The sequence below is a fragment of the Musa acuminata genome, chromosome BXJ2-4, assembly GCF_036884655.1.
Source record: "Musa acuminata AAA Group cultivar baxijiao chromosome BXJ2-4, Cavendish_Baxijiao_AAA, whole genome shotgun sequence".
NCBI classification, from domain to species: domain Eukaryota; kingdom Viridiplantae; phylum Streptophyta; class Magnoliopsida; order Zingiberales; family Musaceae; genus Musa; species Musa acuminata.
The window spans coordinates 32991728-33010291 of NC_088341.1; the positions used below are offsets into that span (position 1 = coordinate 32991728).

Below are 18564 nucleotides of genomic sequence, written 5' to 3' on the forward strand. Positions count from 1 at the left end.
GTTGACATATTATATGGTTTACTTACAGGTTTTTGGGATCTCCATTTCCTTTCCAAATAAGAGGAACAGTACGGAATTTGGATTGAGGTAAAGACCTTTATTCATTATCCGATATTAGAATTAATTTCGTACAGAGACGATCTTATGAGACGCATTATATCGATCGCTAAGCTGTATAAACCCCGATGGCGTTGAGGAATTGGCCTGAGCGGGCGAAGAACCCCACGATCCTTTGACTTCCTGCATCCAAATCGAAAGTAAAACCATCTTCCACCCCGTACGGCCCATACGTCTTCTTGTTGTTGCCAAAAGTCAGCGACCTTATCACCATTTCGCCGCGGAAAAAGCCGTATCGACCACTTATCCATGTCAAGTGTTCATCGCCATCGACATCCAGATTGATCTGCATGCATGCGCAAAACACATACACGGATGAACGTAACAGCTCTATGCTGCAGCTGCTGTCGGGAAGAGGCTGCCAAGAAACTGGAGGATGTGGAGAATGATTAGAGTTTTGACTTGACCTCGGAAAGTTGCCCTCCGCTTCCCCCCCACCAGCCGGTCCACCCGTTGCAGCCGTCGTGATGGTACATAATTCTAATGGCGTTCACTGCGAGCCCATGGCGAAGCATCACCTTCAGGATGCGAGTGTCGGGACCTACACCCATGTCCCTCTCGCTCCCGCCGGCGCCACCACAAGGTCCGGAGACGTAGACCTGCACCCAACAGAGCAACCTAATCAGCGTCTTCTGCATCCGTGAGCACAGATGAGACGTCCGTCATCCCATGTTTCTTGGATTGATCTGGAATCGTGTGGTCACAGAATGAACTAAACATCACACGACAACAAAGTGTAGATTTCCCACCGAGGGCCTCATGGCGTCCGAGGTTTCATCACTGTCAGGGTGGTGACTGCCATGTGACTCCGAGTTCTTGCTCGCCCAAGACGTGGTCCACTGGTAGAGGAGCCTCCAACAGCTGCAGACTTTGGAAAATGCCATGACGTTGAAGGAGATCGGAGAGGTTGAGGCGCACTAAAACAAATTTTGAGAGTCTGGGAAAGGAGATACCTTGTACATTCGCTCACGAAATTATCTTCCCTTCGTTCCCCGCTTCTCCCTCTCTTTCCTGTAGAGAAAGCAAGCGAATAAATACTTGGAGGAGTTGATGGAGGATGGAAGGAAGCACAAGTGGAAATAATACAAAGTGCGAATTTTAAAGCTCTGGTCTTCCTTGATAGAGACGACGAATACTTTCAGCCCATGACATAGCTATATATTTATAAGCATGTATATCCCTCTAAACACCAACTAGAAAATATTCTCAATTAATATTATTGGAAAAGATTTACGTATTATATATATATATATATATATATATATATATATATATATATATATATATATATATATATGTTAAATGACTAATAATGTGTAATAAATATATGTTAAATAACTAATAATGAGTGATCACATGTTTGTGATTACCGATTCTAACGTCAGGCGAGAAGTTTTGCCTAAGGATAGTTAATCACGCAGCAACTAATAAGATCACGTCCGATTTAATAAAAGGAGAAACCCTTTACGTCCCATTTAATAAATTATAATAATACCAGTATAGTATGCCAAAATTCATGATACAGGGTAATTCATCTCCAATTGTAGCTCTGCAAGGAACAAGACATATGACAATAATATTCTTAGAAGGAAATATTCGGCTCATACCGTACAATATTTTCTCCCATCTATTTAATATAATATAGATCAAATTCATCAATGAATCCACTTTTTATTTCGGCTCTAACTCGAGTATCGGAGGAATCGGATCGGACACCGTCACCTGTCCAATCTTCTTGTAGGTCAATCATCGGGCAAGCATATGAGTATTCGAACTATCCTACGGGCACCTTCAAACTCTTGTACACATAGCTTAGGACCGAGTCAGATTGACAAAGATATCATCGATTATCATCATTATTATTTTCGAACTAGAAAGAAGATCTCATATCGCAAGAGCACTACACTACGGACCCGCTCAACGAGCACTCAAGTGAGGGTGCACCATTGTCGACACATAGCATGTTCAACAAGGAAAGTCAATAATCAATCTTTCCAACTATTGATGCCACTACCTCCGTCTAGACACTCATGTAATATTGGTGTTTGTTCAATGGCCCTAATCTCTCTCCTCTAGTGGTGACACTGACCCATATACTAGTGTCAATCGAATTTTTCATGAACCTTGTTCAATATGTTGATACAGTTGGTCGTGCCCCTACTCTCACAATTAACTTAGTTGATGCCAGCTATCCCTCAATAGTCAATGGTGTCGCAAACCTCGATAGAATTGCCTCGAGCTATCTCAATGCTAGTAGTAGCCAAGCTGCCTTAATATGTAGATGCCCTGACCAATGGGGTCCCAAGATCTTCGACGATCGAGTTTAGTAGGCCGTGTTGTCCTCGTTTAATGGCCCTTAAGTTAGAGGTTTAGTCAACAAATTTAGAATACACCTTGCAGGTACAACTATGATAGATTTTCCAATGCTTAGAAGATATACGCTATAAGTTCTACGTGACGAAGATGAGGAGCTTAGTTGGCCTTGCCTTCATCGAATCCCCCCTTGCCTGACATATACAAGAGGAGCTCATCCGCCCAAGCTTTCGACTTCCTAACTTGGAAGCATTCAATGGAGGAACTAATCAGACGAAACACATGGCAACCTTCCATACTCAAATGGTGCTCTACAGTATATATGATGCTTGCTAGTCATAGGTGTTCTGCAAGCCAATCACGTGAGTGATGACACATGTGATATGGCACACACTCTTTTTGCTTATTATTATTATGACATTTACTCATTATATATATATATATATATATATATATATATATATATATATATATATATATATATATAGTGATGTCCATGGATTTGTGCAATGAGAATCAAATCATGATGAGATCACAATAATGAGACCGATTCGTCTTTAAACACAGACCCTAAATAATCTCGATCATAGGGTACTCGAGAGGGACATCGAGATAACCGGACAGAGTGGTGTACTGTATATCCGTTCATATGATGGAGGTGACTGGTCTTATAGCTACTCCTGTGGAGACACTAGGAATACAGTGCAGGTGAGAATGAGTTCACTTATTGATTCACTCATAGAATGTTAGATGATTAATGATACCTCATTGTCAAACAACGATTTCATCATCCCAGTGGTGTATTTGATCTTTAGACTTGAGATATCAAGGATGTCATGTATGAATACTCCACTCTTTGATACCGGACTTATAGGCCTAGAAATTTTAAATCTAGTATAGCCGGTCATCGGGAGTAATAGCCAACCTTACGAGGGCTATTGAGTGTTGATAGAGGATCATCTGCTCTCGGTGTCATGAGAGGAATATCTTATGTGTTTTTGCTCAGACAAATCCATGACTAAGGTTATTCAAATTGAGAGAGAAAGAGTTCTCCGGAGAATCCGATTAGAGCGGGACTTGAGTAAAAACCATATGAACTTAATAGCATCATGCCCGATATATGGTCTCTAGGGTATTAGATGGATAAGAGACTATATATATATATAATAACTGAGGATATATAGATCCAAAATATTGAAATCCCCTATATCGTTTGGGGACTACGACGTAGTGAACTAGTATGTTCGTAGTCGATGAGTCGAATGAATTATTATGGAGATAATATTTTTTATTTTTAAATTTTACTTGAGAAAAGAAGTTATGATCAAGGTTAATAAATATCTTTTTATTTTCTGTCATATGATTACTGCAATCATTGTCCAAATACCATACATTTTATGTTTCTTATTAAACATTCATACAAGAGAAGAGTTGTTTGGTTTCATTCTCAATTGAAGTTTGCCTCTTGTTTATCATTCTTCTCTTTGAGAATGATTGGGACACCTTTTACATCTGGATCTACAATCTTTTGACTCATGATTGGTATTCTTGCAAATTCTGCAACCTGAATTTGAATCTTTTTGTTGATACTCTTTCTTTTGGTAACTTTGGTCGCTTTGTCCTCTTTCCTTTTTGTTAAATGATCCTCCATTAGGGTTTATATTTTAGATTCTTCTATGAAAAATTCAGTTACGACTGAAATGCTTATTCGACAGGTTGATTGGAAGATGATCTGTTCATTCTTTCCTCCTGCACTCACTCGAAGGGAACTCATCCATTCAAGAAAAGTAAAGTGGACAGATTCTTTGATTCTTCTATTGCTACTACAACATGGCAGGAAGACTTGTAAGAACTTTGCAACCAACCTTTTTTATCTTCAATAATATCTCCAACACTTTTAATCTGATTAACAATTTCAATTACTTTAGTAAGAACCTTTTGGCCTTCTTACATTGCCATGTTGTCAAACTCTTCCATGATTTCTCATGCTTATTTTAACATTTTTTGCATCAAAAATTCATGGATAGATAGATCTATTCACCCCTTATTGAATATATCATACAGCAGTTGCATCCCCCTTTTAATGTTCTCCTTGTATTCCTTTTATTTTGTTACTGTCCTCTTAATTTTGAGGTGGTTCTTCATATGAATCTTAATAATCAAAGTGTTCTTCCTCAAAGTTGATAAGGTCAATCCGGAATGGGATTGGCTCTTCTGCCTCGGCCGAGACTGGTAACATTGATGTATTATATAATATGATAGCAGAGTACAAACACAACTTGCATGAGAAGTCGAGGTAGGAGAAGGCAGCCATGGATCGTCAAGCTGTATAAACCCCGATGGCGTCGAGGAATTGGCCTGCGCGGGCGAAGAACCCCACGATCCTTTGACCTCCTGCATCCAACTTGAAAGGAGCACCATCTTCCACCCCGAACGGCCCATACGCCCTCTTGTTGGTGGCAAAAGTCAGCGACTTTATCACCAGGTAGCCGCCGCAAATGCCGTATCGACCACTTAGGCATGCCAAGTATTCATCGCGTTCATCATCCAGAACGACCTGCATGCATGACCAAAGCATACGCAGATGAACTGAAAGGTTGCTGATAAGTTGGGGGAACAGAAGAGTAAGGAGGTGGAGAATGATTAGGGTTTTGGGCACTTGACCTCGGAAAGTTGCCCTCCTCTTCCCCCCCACCAGTCGGTCCACTCGTCGCGGCCGTCGCGCCGGTACAGAATTCTAATGGCGTCCACGGCAAGCCCATGGCGAACCATCACCTTTAGGATGCGAGTGCCGGGATCTGCACCCATGTTCCTCTCGCTCCCGCCGGCGCCACCGCAAGGTCCGCAGGTGTAGACCTGCACCCAACACAGCAACCTAATAAGCAACGCACAAGATTCTTCCGCATCTGTGAGCACAGATGATACGTCTGTCATCCCATGTAGATTTACCACCGAGGGCTTCCTGGCGTGCGAGGTCTCGTCAGGGGCCGGGGGGTGACTGCCATCTGACTCCGCGTTCTTCTTCCCCCAAGACGAAGTCCACTGGTAGAGCAGCTTCCAACAGCTGCAGACCTTGGAAAATGTCATGATGTCGAAGGAGATTGGAGAGGTCGAAGAGCATCGAAACAATTTAAGAGTCTGAGAAAGGAGATACCTTGTACCTTCACTCGCGAAAATACCTTCCCCGCTTCTCCGTCTCTTGGGTTTTCGGTAGAGAAAGGAAGAGAATACATTCTTTGGAGTCGATGGAGGATGGAAGCACAAGTGGAAATGGTACCCAGTCCGGTCTTCCGTGATAGAGACGATGACTACTGCCCATAACAGTTTGGCTCCCAAGCCACAACCTAAATTTACATTTATTCTTCCAAATGAGAAACACACACAAAAAAACACAAACTTGCATTTATCTGCTCACAGAATCTACAGGAATTCATGCTACTTGCACAGGCATGATCGAACTTGAGTGAACAATACGAAATAGGCTGGTTCACTTCAATCCAACATGATCACTAGGGTGGCCACATAACATTGCACCATCACGAGGGCACTACAGAAGAACATATCAAAGAGACGATTAAGCAAGGAAACACTACTAGTCTTGTGACTCCAACAAGGTCCACTATGTATGCTCCTTTTGAAAGATCACCATTTAGCAGCCACATGCAAAATCAAAGAGCTAATCTTGGGTCAAGTCATTATGGACCAGGCAATCCTCCCTTCATTTTAGGAGTAATGTCTTGATTTGGAGGCACGCTGAATGGTTTGCCTTGTTTATCCCTAATCTGATGTTCAGAAACATCATCCCTTCCATCTTCTGTAATTATTCTGTCCTTTGCACTTGATCCAGCATAAATGAAACTTCCTACAATCACCTAGAAAGCAGAAACGCATTATTTGATGTTTTAAGGACCAGATGTTCCAAAATGAAATGGGAAGAAAAGAACCATAACACTAAGATTCAAGTAAGTGCATAAATTTAGCCAAGTCAACTAAGAACTATTTTAAGTTCTTCACCGCATAGCTGGTTCTGAATTAGGTTCAGATAAGATGCATATGACAGTGTACAAAATGCCTCGATGCATACAACCAAGTAGCGGAATGAAATAATATGAGTTCCAATTATGATAAACAAAGTATAACTAAATCCTCGGCACGACTAAATGTTTAATCGCTATCAGTGCATCTAAAACTAGAAGTGTAAGCCAATAAATGGGTTAGAACTTATTAATTATATCTTAACATTATCTCAGATTTGGGATGACCGATTACTCACTAAACATGTGAAACTTGAATTGAACAAGGAAAATTACACAACAATGGAGCCCAAAAATTAGGACCTCCAGATCTAATACCATGGTTATCTTAGCCACAGTCAATCCATTCTAAAAGCATATGCTGATGGAGAAGACCAAAAAGTTAAACATTCTAATGCTAGGGTCAAAGTAATTTACCTGTACAGGTTTGGCAGCTATGAGTGATCCACCAACAAGTCCACCAATCACTCGACCATAAGGACTAGAAAGAGAGATGCATAGCCCTCTACTTTGGCTATGTAATCCATCATTATTTGTTGGCAAGTACAGTCCAGACAAGCAAAGTATCTCAAAAAGGCCCTATATAATTTGCCAAACCCCATTACATAGTTATAAAAATTGGACCTTGGACCATGACTGAAATGAAAGAGTTTAAGACAGAAAAGTTCTCAAACAGCATTAGACAGCTGAAGCTATCCTATTATTGAGTCGATCCAGGACAACTCAGACAATTACAAATTACTGCAGCATGTAATCACCAAAGTAATCGTAAGAGACAAATAACATGTGATACACAGTGCAAACTCAAATACACTAAAATCCATATTCACTTCCAAACACAGATCAATTTTAGTGGCACTTACCTGCAGTGCAAACTAGCAATGACAACTTCCTGATATGCAAAACTAAAAATTCATATATTTGGCAGATATGGGCAGGCATTAGATATCTCCTGTTAGTAATGAAATGTAATACAATTTAATCACTAACAAAATGGAAGTTTGCTCTTTGAATGCTAAAAACATATCGCTGGCATTGACAGCTTTTTTTACAATTTAATCACCAATCAATTTCATCCAGATGCTGACGACTAAGGTGAGTCTACTTTCATCACTTGCGTACATTTCAAAGGTTTCTATTCAGTAGATAAAGATTTGTAAATATATCTTCCATTTAGTACCAAATATATCAGGCTTTGAAATGCTAAAAAGGAATTCAAAAAATGGAAAAGAAAAAAAAATACCTGATGAAGGAATATCTAAAAAATGAAAATTTGACCTCATAAGTGACCATGATGCCAGAAGTTCCAGGCTTGTGAAGCGTAACTGTGGACACAGCACCATATGCTGAGAGGATAAAAACAGCCCTGGGTCCCTGCTTTGAAAATGACATAATCTTCTCTGAAATGTTCTGCACGAGAATGAAGATGATCATATTAATCACCAATTTTTAATAGCAGTTCTTACAACTTCTGCATCTGAAACCCTCAACATAACTATATTTGTATTCCTCTAAACACCAACTAGAAAATATTATTAATTTGTATTATTGGAAAATATTTAATCTGTATCACTAGTAACCCAGGATTCAACCGACCACAAAAATTCCTTTCTTCATGCTATATTTAGCTTAGGTTATTCTCTTGCAGAACTTCCTTATTTTCCCAACCATGCATTTCAGCCATCTACTTCCAAATTCTCTCTCTCAGATGTCAGTTGTCACGCATACACACAAATGAAAATAAAGATTCACTTGACCTCCAAAACTTTGCTATTAGTGTTGTGCATTTCTTTCTCCACATAAAAAGCAAATGAAGTAACTAATTTTCTTTCTGTTTCATCTCTGCTACCATACCACATACCCAGTTTGTATGCATTAGACTTGTTCAAATTCTTTACCTCATCTGATTATTATAGATTTTGTTGCTCTAAACATATTTTTTTAGAAAAATCATTACTTCAGAAATAAATACAACAAAAAATGTTCCATATTCTCTAACCAAGCACGACTTGATTGATATGTAATTTGTTGCAATAAAGTCAAGGACCTTTAAGGGATCACATCCATTTGACAACCTTTGGAAAATCTACAGTGGAAACTAGATCATTTATAAGTATGATGATTGTCATAGCCATATAAAATATTTCTATATCAACAGCATGGGAATTTAGGACTAAACATATACCTGTATGCTTTGTGCAGCAAAAGCATGCATGACAAACAGACAAACAATTTATATATATACATATAAAATAACCAATACCATGTAACAAATAGATCTCACACAAAAACTCTATGAATTCCCAGCCATAAACTTGTTTGACATAAAGTAATGCACCATGTACAAGCTTCTCAGCGGCAGTTTTGGATATGCTGAATAGGAACCACACCGCACATTTATAACAAAAAAAAAAAGATATCCGAGAGGAAAGAGGCAACACATGATAAAAATGAAGCCATAGAATTCATACCTCACCTACTGCAATCATCATGACATGGGGAGTAAAACCAACTCCAGCTGAAGTAACAATCCATTCACCTGTTGCAGGGTGGTAGGCAAAAGTTTTAAGATTCAGTATTATAGATTGCATCCTAGATGTAGAGTACCAAGAGATTTTATGAGTATCTCATTGCCTGCCTAATAAAAAATAAAAGTCAATGCAGAACACATGCCCTTTAATCAATAAAGGTGAGTGCAACAACACAGCATTAAAGCACATATTGACAGAATTAAGCACAGCGATTTAAACCCATCAACTCTGCCCTGAATTACTTACTAACAGATAATTGAAAAGATGGAGATTGTCAAAGGTTGCATGTGGTATGCAGATCAGTAACAGGTCAGCTTTTACCCAAAACCCTGACTTTCTAAAACATGCAATCTCTACCAGAAACACGATCATTATGAAAAAGGAGAACCTTTTACAACCCATTCAACAAATTATAACTATGTGAGTTTATAGTATGCGAAAATTCATGATCCTCCAATTCACCAAAGCATGTTAAGAACAAAGAACTACAGGACATTGAGACTTAACTAAATCACATAGTCTGACAGAGGGTAAATCAAAGAAAAAACTATTATAATAACACCAGAATGTCACTGTGTCTGATGGTATTGACAACTATTTCACGAGAATGCACAAAAAATCGAAAGTCTACTCGTTTTTATGGTGTTACTGGTGTTCCCCTTAGTCTTCTTTAGTTCAGCTTTGCTACGGTGGCAATGGATTCACCAAAATTTCAAAAATGAGGATTTTTGTCACCAGGAATACGAATAACCAATAATCGAGCATTTACTCGAACACCTGATGGTTAACATTCCAAATGGCCTCACAGTGTTACAAGAGTCGGGAAGAATCACTCCCAAACACTAATGCTTGCAGTGCAACCACTAATCACCATTTCGTTCGATATAGTCACGGAACAATGCAAGATTCCATCGAAGGAGAGATTTCTCTACTCACCAAGCCGCCGACTGCCCGGCGGTCTGCCTCTTCGCCGCTCATGTATGGAAGCTTCGGATCCATCGCACCCATACCCTCGCGGCTTCGCCTCCTCCGGCTCCTCCTGGCCCGCTATCGCGCCGAAACCGCCACCAGGGAGGGACGATTCCACCGAGCATGTCACCGAGCTGGCGCCGTCGGAAGGCGCTGCCGAGCTCGCTGCCGATTTCGGCAACGGCGGGAAGCCCGGGGGAGCGGTGCCCACCAGGTCGGGGCGCGGAGTTCCACCCATGGCTAGAATACGAAATGAGGAGTTGACAAGGACCTGCAGATGAACAAAAGAAAACCACCTCTTACCCTTCCTTTCCTCCTCCTCCTCGTACGCCCGCGCTCCGTGAAAATAATCCAAGGATGGCAACAGAAAACAGCGGCACGGAATGGGGCCTTTGTCGGAAGCTGCGGCCTCCAGTTCCGCGAACTGCTCCGCCGCGGAACCCTCGAGGAAATGCTAGTGTGGAAGAGGGCGGGAGAGAGCGCGCAGCAAGAGTGCAAATGGCACGCGGCGGTGTCGAGGCCCGACTCTTCTGAGCCCTCTCGCTCTCCTCTCTCTGCAAAAGAGAAAGGAAACGGCACACCACGCAGCAACAAAACGCCATCCTCTGCCTTGGCGGAGACATGAACCAGGGTGTTCCTCCCACAAAAACTATGACGTGTACGCCTAGAAACTTGTGTACAAGGGTCCCACGCGTAAATCCCTCCTCGCAAACATCGCCCACAAATGCTACATCACACACACAGACACACTTCATAGTTCGCAATGATTAAGAAAAGGACATGAACGACATGGAATTAAAACAGGACGACTCGAACAACCTTCGACGCACCATAAAAGGAGACGTTGCCATCGGCAACATAATTCTACCCTAAGGTAGTTTCCGACGCCTGAACTCCACCAACGATCACTCGGGTAGGAGGCAGCGACCTTATTCCACACGGTATGGTCAACATGACTCAGAAACTAAGCAACCTCGGATGCCAATCTCACCAGAGACAGCTGCATCATCTGGTAATGTGCGCAACGAAGGCATCCAACTCGGCTCGTGAAGCTCCTCCCTCCGCTATCGCCTCCCTCACAGCTTCCCCTATAACCCTGGCTCGTTCTCTTATCTCTCTCCCTTCGTCGTAGACCATCACCCGCTTGATCGCCTCCTCGATCACCGCCCGCGTCGTCACCTTGTCGGCCAGAGGCGTCCACTCTCCGACCGTGACGCCCGCCTTCAGGTGCCCCGTCACCAGCGCCGCGATGGTCGGTTGGTCCGAGTGCATGGGCCACGCTATCACGGGCACGCCCATGCACAAGCTCTCCATGCACGAGTTCCACCCGCAGTGGCTCACGAACGCGCCCGTCGCCGGGTGCGACAGGATATCCAGCTGCGGCGCCCACCCCCGCACCACCAGTCCGGTCCCTGCCACCTTCTGTTCGAATTCCGGTGGCAGCTCCATCCGTCGGACGTGTCCGTTGTCCTCGGCGGCGAAGATGTCTCCCCTGTCGGCGTCTCTGACCACCCAGACGAAGCGCTGCCTGCTAAGCAACAGCCCGTTCGCCAGTTCCTCCACCTGCTCGTCCGCCATCGCAGTAGTCGTCCCGAAAGAGACGTAGACGACCGACGCTGGCGGTTGCTTGTCCAACCAATATAGGCATTCGTGTGGCTGTCGACGGCGGCCTCCGTCGATGACTGCCATCGGACTCAGTGGCCCGAGGGTGAAAATCTTCCTGTCTCGATGCTTAGGTTCCCGAGCTAGAAGGTCAATGAACTCGCCCTCGATAGGGCGGCAGGTGTTGAGCAGCCTTCCGGCGCTGGCAGTGTTCTCGTCAATGCGGCGCCTTGCAAAGGCCCCGAACTCTTCGGTGATGATGCCGTCCAAGGGAGGGAGGGCCAAGCCGCGATCTCTCAGCTCGTCGGCGGCCGATGGGCGATCGTAGAAGACTTGGAACAGGGCCGGGAGGCAACTGAAGTTGTATGACTCCGCGTTGTGGAGGGCGGCGGCCTCGACTGCGGCGAAGGAGGCGAGGGAATCGTGGACGACGACGACGCGGCGGGAGGAGGCGGAGAGGGAGCGGAGGAGGACGGAGATCGGTTCGTCCAGGTGCTCGAACGCGTCGAACATGGGCTGGAGGTGGGCAGGGAACCTGGTCGTGGTGGAGCTTCGGTCAGGAGGCGGGCTAGGGAAAGCAGGGATGGGGAGCTCGTGGAAGTGAAGCCGGGAGTCTCCGCCCCAGGCAGGGTTGACCCTGGATTTGGCCTGGTGGATGTGGGTGGCGGAGGTCGCGAAGTGAACGGAGAGGCCGGGGCGGCCACAGAGGTGGAGGGCGAAATGGTGGAGCTGGGCCAGGTGGCTCTGCGCCGGTAGGGGGACGACCACCACCACCACATCTTGAGCTTCCTCTTGTCTTGCTGCTTCCATCGCCTCCTCCGGTCGCAAGTCAATGGTGGAATAGTCTCTCTCTCTCTCTCTCCCTCTCTCTCTCTCTCTCCTCCCTTATAGATATCATAATAACAGCGATGTGATCCCATTGTCCAGTCATGAAATGACAGGTCATCAATCATCCATCACCGGTACGTCATTACCAACTGCAATGACTAATCCATCAGCAATGAGATTATGAATAAGATCATTTATTTTCCCGCCAAGTGTAGAATAATGGTGTGGGTGACAGTGCTTTGGTTTGTAAGCTTTTACCTGAAGAATGAATGCAATTCTCATGAGAAAGGACAAACCTGAAACGTGAAGAACAGGGCATTGATTGTTGGGAAGCTTGTGACCACAAATTTTTAGAACAAAAAATTGATTTTGAAAGTGTTTTTACTTTGAAAAAAAAGTAAAGATCATTGATGATATTGATTGCCACTTGTTAGATGATTTGAACCCCATAAAAAGAAAAAAGGGGGTTATACAGGGTCACTTTACCTGAGAAAGCATTATAAAGATCAGAAAATGGTGGCAATGACCAAATCTATTCAGGTCCATAACAATATCAATGTCCACGTATAAATGGTTATTATGATCTATAAGGTCATGCATCCAAGACCTGTACTTTGTTACACCACAGAAATCTCTATAAATCTCCTTTTATCTGCCAAAAAGAATTAGAACATATGTAACATTGTTCCAGAACTCATGATTTCCATCATTCCTTCACACTGATAACAAATAGAAAGAAAGCCGGCTTTTGGCACCAGGTTGAGACAGCCCTTGAATTTAGCTTAAACGAACTTGGTAGCTGCCCCCGATGACCAAGAATGATTGCCAGTGTATCCCTTAAGCTAGAACATTTATTCGATATCCTTGATCGCCGATCAGATTCTGGCATCGCAGTTCCGCGAAGCAACGTGGTGCAGCTGGTGCAGGATCAAAGTTTTAAGCATCGCTGTTTGACCGATACAAAGTGCTCTAACTTCAAACTCTTCCCATTGGAGAAAAGGGTGCATCCAGCAAAAAAGATGTTGGTTTCACTTTTCTTTCTTCACTTGCAGCGGCTTCAATCAGTCGCCAGACTTCTTCCTCGAGGAGTAATTTCAATGAATTAGAATGTGACTTTTGCCTGTTCTTCTCCTGAATAACAGCTGAAGCAACATCGAAACCATGCAATACGGCAATGCAGATCGAGAATGCCTGTAAAGTTGATAATCGTGCATGGAAATCAACAAGATATTGTCCTTTCCCATCGGCCATTATTGATAGTGCAGGCACCTTTTCTTTGCTTCCCTGTTTGCATGCACGAATCAAGGGTCACAGTATTAGCAACACAATTCTGCCTCAAATTAACAATATTCACAGAATGAAATCAACCAATAATGTAATAGCAGTCAATAAGCTAAAAGATAATGTTAGAAGAACACTACAATCTATGGTCTTTCAGAAAAATTGCTGAGTTCACACAATATATATTGTAATTCAGGAGTCATAAGCAACTAGAATATTTAGACCATTGATTCCTAAGCAAAAAGTTGCCCAAAAGTTATGTATGATAAGACTTGCTTGTTTCAATTGGCAATATACTAACCTGAGCAGATTAAAAGGAACAATGGCAGGCATTCCGTAGATGGCCTTCACAGTATCAAATTTGCTTCATTTAATGAATATCTTTCCACCTGATGCTGGAAAGTTCACTACACTCCAGAATAAAGATGGCAAATTTCCACTAACCAACCAAAAGTTCCTAGATAAGATATCTTGTGATGCCAGCAGTCTGTAGGCTTATAGGCAGCATCAGCGGGATAATTCAATTTTGAGTCATTTTCTGTCCTAGAGAATTGACTCTCAGATGCTTTGAAATATCCCTTGACACTTCATTTGAATTTATCATTATGACATTATCTTTATGGCTAAAACTCCCAGCATATCATGTCTTTATGCCTAAAACCCCATAATAGCGGGCAAAACTTGCCACCATGTTGAGGTTGCTCCTTTGAGACCTAAGCGTCCAGAGGGTCATAGAAAAGTCTTCTATGGGTTTTCAACTAAAGGATTTTGCTCATGATGGTTTACAGTCGAACTTCAATGACAATAAATATACACTGCAAGAACATTCACATCCAAGGCAGATGAAAATTGTATCCATTTTTTGTAGTTGATCTAGTATCAAATTTCAGTAGAGAAGCATCATGTTTGGATTAAGGGAAGAGAGAGAGATAGGGGCTATCATCAGCTATTTATGTTCTTAGCAGACAGAAATAATAATATAAAAGAAAGTAAGACGGAATATAAAATATCTAGAGGGTACACATAAAGATAACGGGGACAAGCAGGGCCAATGAACCAAGAATTTAGCATATAGCAATGTACCAATTAAAAATGATCCCATCAACATGTTTCATACTCATCCAACGCCAGATAGAAGTGGAGATAACTGGACATTTCCACCAGTGAAGTAGGATCCTTAAAATATCGAAAAGAAAACGAAGCCAGCAAGCCTAATTTTACCAAAAATAAAGCAGCCTGACTCTACTTGAACTACAGATTTCAAGTCTCATTTGTAATCATATAATCTAGCAACACCTTTCACACATTCCTGTAACAGACTATAATGCCATAGCAATGTGAATAAAAGCCCATTCTTAACTAGAACTAATTCTCACACCAATTGAACCCCTCAGCCCGAGACAAAGATTTGCAATAAATGAATATTCCATCAAGAAACAACAGATATTAATCATGTCATACCACAGAGATGGCAATGCAGCTCGAAATCTTGAGATTACCGTACCTGAAGAAAAAGAAACATTGACTTCCGACTCTCAAATGTTTGGGAATCCGCCCAATCATCAGCATGAGAATTATTGAACACGACAATTGGGCAGCCCATGTCCCAGCCACCACAATCACATCCTCCACCAGACCTCCATCTATCTTGTAAGGTGGACGGACCACCTTCATCGGTATTTGGCAACCCATGTGTGCCACTAGGGGTTATCACCTTGATAGTTGCAGGATTTAGGCAGCTGCAGATCTCCATTTCCTGATCAACAGCAGGATAACTTGATAAATTTTGATTTTCTTTTGAGGTGACTTCTTTTAAACCTTTTGAGCCCTTCCTTCTATCGAAAGGAATTTGAACAATAGTAGTTGCAATCTCAAGTTGCGGATGCAAATCTGCTGGTGACCATGGGCAAGAAGTTGATGCATCTGACCGAAAACTACTGCATGTATTCCGAGTAGGATTTTGGTGCTCCTTTGAATTATCTATGCCTATATGTTTCTCTTTGACTGAGGTTGTGCTGACACTACTGGTCAGAGGATGAGTAGAATCTAAAGAGCACTGAGATCTTTCATCAATCATGATGCTCCTTCTTGCTTGGGCAATGTCATATAGAACAAACTCCATAGCTATCGAGTTATGCAATGATCCTTTTTCTCTTACTTCTGAGCACAAAAAACAAGAAACTTGCATCTGCCCAACCATTGGAGGTGCTTGCCCATCCTGATCTTTTGTCCTGCTGTTGTTGTTTATCTTCTTGTTAGAGCTATGGAAGGTATAAATCCAGTTAAATGCATTATCAGTTTTCCATGTCTTAGCAATAAGAACATCTTCAGGAGCTTTTACAGAGAACTCAAAAATTGGGTTTCCATTCACAGTTTCCAGTTTAAGGATTCCATTAAGGTGAGCAGGGGAAGAAGCTGTGATAAAAGCCTGTTGTCTCTGTAAATTTTCATCCATCTCCATCTGCTGTGCCATAATAGAGAGGTCATTTAGTAAAGATTCGCAAAGCACTTCACTCCTCCTGATTTTTGCAGCTTCACTAGCACTACTTCCAAAATTTTCTTTTTCTAAATGCGATGAATTTTGGAGAGATTTGGTTTTCCTAATGGGATCAGAAGTGTTACTGGGTGGGGTAAGTTGAATTTTTGGGCTGGCATTAAGTAAAGCAATTTCTAACTTAGCTATATTTGACATCCCTACCTTTGATGAAAAGGACTTCGGTAGAATATTTACTGAATCTAGTTGAGAAATGATTTCCTCAGAAATTCTAGGATCAGTTCTTTGATCATGATGAAACTTTTGATCCTTGTGAGATCTTGCTCTTAGAAATTCATTTGCTGCATATGTAGAATGAGATTCTGTTTCAATGCTTTGCAGGGAGATCTCAAAAAGGTCATCTATAGAACTATTCTTTCTGGAGGCAGAAGATGAGCATGATTTATTCAGACTTTGATTCTTGTCAGGAAGATCATGAGATGAAAGATCTAAAAAACCCATAGATCTTGTTGTGTTTGAGTAGGTTGGGTCAACGGATAAAGGATCCAATGTAGCATCCATAGAACCAAGAGGTGAATGTTCTTCATGTGAAAACAAAACAGGTTCTTTCAAGCCATGATGATGGAATGAATCAATGATATCAAATGAAAAAAAAGCATCATCACTGCAACATGATTCAACTTTCCTCATATCTCTTAGTTTTCTCATTCTTGATACCTCTTTAGAGCTCCGATACATAGAACCTCTTTTTGGCACTTTATCACTCATTTTTAGAGGCATGATTTTGTAACTGGGGCTGGAAGAATAACTGCGGCCCAGTACTCTCAGATCACTATCCAATCTGTTCAAGTCGTAATATCTAGGAAGTCCTTTTCTATCACATTCTTGTACCTTTTTACTGCTAGAAATGCAAGAACTAACAACTTTGGGCCTCAATCTTACTTGAAAATTGTCTTCAGATTTTAAGCCTCTTTCTTGCCCCATCAATATGATAAGTTGCTGAAACATAAGGGAATCAAGTTAAGTACCATAAATAATCATGAGATCCAAAACTAGTATCATGTACTAATGTATTATAACCATTATGGATGGGCATAATTCTGATCTTGGACTCATATCATAAAATGCATAAAATGGTGGGAGAGCAATATTTGAATGCATGCAACTTGTCCTCCATCTATGTTTCTTTCTAGCACGACATGGAGGTCTAAGTATGTTTAAAACCATTCTGAAACCATGTTAGAAATATCTTCCTTCTGCAGAACAGGCATAATGTAGCTGAACTGTGATGATGGTTAACCTAAGTTGCCAAATAAAAGAAACAATCTTGAGGCTGAAATTTGCAAATTTAGATACTAAGAAAACATAATAAATACCCATTTGCACCGAGAAAAGAACCATATAGCAACAGCAGCATTTCAGAAAGCAGAAAAAAATGAAGACATCCCGCTGTCGCTTACAATGCCGAGCCACAGTGCGGGGGCAAAAGGTGGACACAGCTGAAGAAACGTGATTTGGAATCGAATCAAAGCACTAAACCCCAGAAAACAAGTAGATTTTCCCCCAAAAAAAACCTTCCTTAATCATAGAAAAAAAACAAAAAAAGGAAAAATGTGAGGAAATCTTCATCATCAATAGGAATCTCATCCCAATGCAAAAATAGCATAAGATCTCAAAACTTTACCATACAAGGTAGAAATCACAAAAAGGAGCTATTTTTCTCCCTAAAAATCTCATCTTGTGTCAGAAAACGAGATCAAAGGAACCGGAACCCTCGAATTCTTAGTGCCATTAGCAAAGGCGCCCATCAACAAACATCCTTCATTTCAGAATAGAATCCCTAAAAGTTCCTTAAACACGGAAATAAAGAAAAAGAAATAGGAAAGGAAACAGAGAAATGCGGGCTACCTCTCCACAGGCGGAGATCTTTTCCCTCGCTTGTTTCGTATGGTAGAAAGCAAGGATGCGGAATTCTATTGCGGCCTATAGATTGGCTATCAAACAATGGCTGGGATCAAAGAGAATAATATGCATGTCAAGCAAGCCCTTTTTCCACTTGCTGCGACACACTTCTCGAGGTTTGGTCAAGGCCTTTTACTGTCCGGTTCCGGTTCAGCTTCCCTCTCTGGGGATGCTAATTAAAGCTGAGCTGCTACTAAAATACTCGTTTCCGACGCCCGAATCGTCCTGCCTCACACTGCACTTTTCTGCTGCATGAAATTACTGATTTCTCCTTTCCTAACTTTCTTCCGGTCTTTCATCTTGACCAGAAAATTTGCTTCCAAACGTTCCAAGCAGCAGCTGCAGCCTAGATTGGTCATCCATGGCCTGATTTGTCTTCCTTCTCAGTTCATCATTAGGGTATTATAGATCGACACCGAGCCTATTACATTGA

The 18564-nt window shown here is 42.0% G+C and overlaps 5 protein-coding genes across 7 annotated transcripts; all 5 read right to left on the minus strand.

Annotated features, from left to right (window-relative positions):
• Positions 1 to 111: 111 nt before the first annotated feature.
• LOC135609133 (jacalin-related lectin 19-like) lies at positions 112 to 1009 on the minus strand. The gene is made up of 3 exons (XM_065102227.1): positions 867 to 1009; positions 525 to 716; positions 112 to 403 (listed from the first exon to the last, which is right to left on the minus strand). Exons 1-3 carry the CDS (start codon positions 999 to 1001, stop codon positions 167 to 169), a joined length of 564 nt encoding a protein of 187 aa, XP_064958299.1. The 5' UTR covers positions 1002 to 1009; the 3' UTR covers positions 112 to 166.
• A 3500-nt stretch (positions 1010 to 4509) lies between these two features.
• Positions 4510 to 5571, minus strand: LOC135610395 (jacalin-related lectin 19-like). 2 transcript variants are annotated; one of them, XM_065104848.1, is made up of 3 exons: positions 5383 to 5571; positions 5095 to 5286; positions 4510 to 4987 (listed from the first exon to the last, which is right to left on the minus strand). In XM_065104848.1, exons 1-3 carry the CDS (start codon positions 5515 to 5517, stop codon positions 4751 to 4753), a joined length of 564 nt encoding a protein of 187 aa, XP_064960920.1. In that variant the 5' UTR covers positions 5518 to 5571; the 3' UTR covers positions 4510 to 4750. The 2 variants fall into 2 exon arrangements, with proteins under 2 accessions (XP_064960920.1, XP_064960919.1); XM_065104847.1 differs by having other exon boundaries at positions 4517 to 4987; positions 5380 to 5565.
• A 244-nt stretch (positions 5572 to 5815) lies between these two features.
• On the minus strand, positions 5816 to 10933 carry LOC135610394 (AT-hook motif nuclear-localized protein 9-like). 2 transcript variants are annotated; one of them, XM_065104846.1, is made up of 7 exons: positions 10795 to 10933; positions 10268 to 10691; positions 9932 to 10204; positions 8936 to 9003; positions 7743 to 7874; positions 6882 to 7043; positions 5816 to 6302 (listed from the first exon to the last, which is right to left on the minus strand). In XM_065104846.1, the coding sequence occupies exons 3-7, from the start codon at positions 10200 to 10202 to the stop codon at positions 6126 to 6128; spliced, it is 810 nt and encodes a 269-aa protein (XP_064960918.1). In that variant the 5' UTR covers positions 10203 to 10204; positions 10268 to 10691; positions 10795 to 10933; the 3' UTR covers positions 5816 to 6125. The 2 variants fall into 2 exon arrangements, with proteins under 2 accessions (XP_064960918.1, XP_064960917.1); XM_065104845.1 differs by having other exon boundaries at positions 9932 to 10691.
• LOC103976833 (cis-zeatin O-glucosyltransferase 2-like) lies at positions 10732 to 12444 on the minus strand. The gene has a single exon (XM_009392162.3). It carries the CDS (start codon positions 12374 to 12376, stop codon positions 10970 to 10972), a length of 1407 nt encoding a protein of 468 aa, XP_009390437.2. The 5' UTR covers positions 12377 to 12444; the 3' UTR covers positions 10732 to 10969.
• Positions 12445 to 12927: 483 nt separating this feature from the next.
• LOC103976813 (uncharacterized) lies at positions 12928 to 18295 on the minus strand. The gene is made up of 3 exons (XM_009392142.3): positions 18078 to 18295; positions 15180 to 17168; positions 12928 to 13678 (listed from the first exon to the last, which is right to left on the minus strand). The coding sequence occupies exons 2-3, from the start codon at positions 17151 to 17153 to the stop codon at positions 13370 to 13372; spliced, it is 2283 nt and encodes a 760-aa protein (XP_009390417.2). The 5' UTR covers positions 17154 to 17168; positions 18078 to 18295; the 3' UTR covers positions 12928 to 13369.
• Positions 18296 to 18564: the final 269 nt, after the last annotated feature.

Coding starts and splice junctions, on each gene's coding strand:
- LOC135609133 (XM_065102227.1), bottom strand. CDS start 1,001: ATGGCATTTTCCAAAGTCTGCAGCTGTTGGAGGCTCCTCTACCAGTGG. Junction 717..866: donor CGGACGCCATGAGGCCCTCG/GTGGGAAATCTA, acceptor TGTTGGGTGCAG/GTCTACGTCTCCGGACCTTG. Junction 404..524: donor GCGGAGGGCAACTTTCCGAG/GTCAAGTCAAAA, acceptor GCATGCATGCAG/ATCAATCTGGATGTCGATGG.
- LOC135610395 (XM_065104847.1), bottom strand. CDS start 5,517: ATGACATTTTCCAAGGTCTGCAGCTGTTGGAAGCTGCTCTACCAGTGG. Junction 5,287..5,379: donor ACGCCAGGAAGCCCTCGGTG/GTAAATCTACAT, acceptor TGTTGGGTGCAG/GTCTACACCTGCGGACCTTG. Junction 4,988..5,094: donor GAGGAGGGCAACTTTCCGAG/GTCAAGTGCCCA, acceptor TCATGCATGCAG/GTCGTTCTGGATGATGAACG.
- LOC135610394 (XM_065104846.1), bottom strand. CDS start 10,202: ATGGGTGGAACTCCGCGCCCCGACCTGGTGGGCACCGCTCCCCCGGGC. Junction 9,004..9,931: donor GCCGGGCAGTCGGCGGCTTG/GTGAGTAGAGAA, acceptor ACCCTGCAACAG/GTGAATGGATTGTTACTTCA. Junction 7,044..7,742: donor GCATCATGGTCACTTATGAG/GTCAAATTTTCA, acceptor CAAATTATATAG/GGCCTTTTTGAGATACTTTG.
- LOC103976833 (XM_009392162.3), bottom strand. CDS start 12,376: ATGGAAGCAGCAAGACAAGAGGAAGCTCAAGATGTGGTGGTGGTGGTC.
- LOC103976813 (XM_009392142.3), bottom strand. CDS start 17,153: ATGGGGCAAGAAAGAGGCTTAAAATCTGAAGACAATTTTCAAGTAAGA. Junction 13,679..15,179: donor CAATGTTTCTTTTTCTTCAG/GTACGGTAATCT, acceptor GCATGCAAACAG/GGAAGCAAAGAAAAGGTGCC.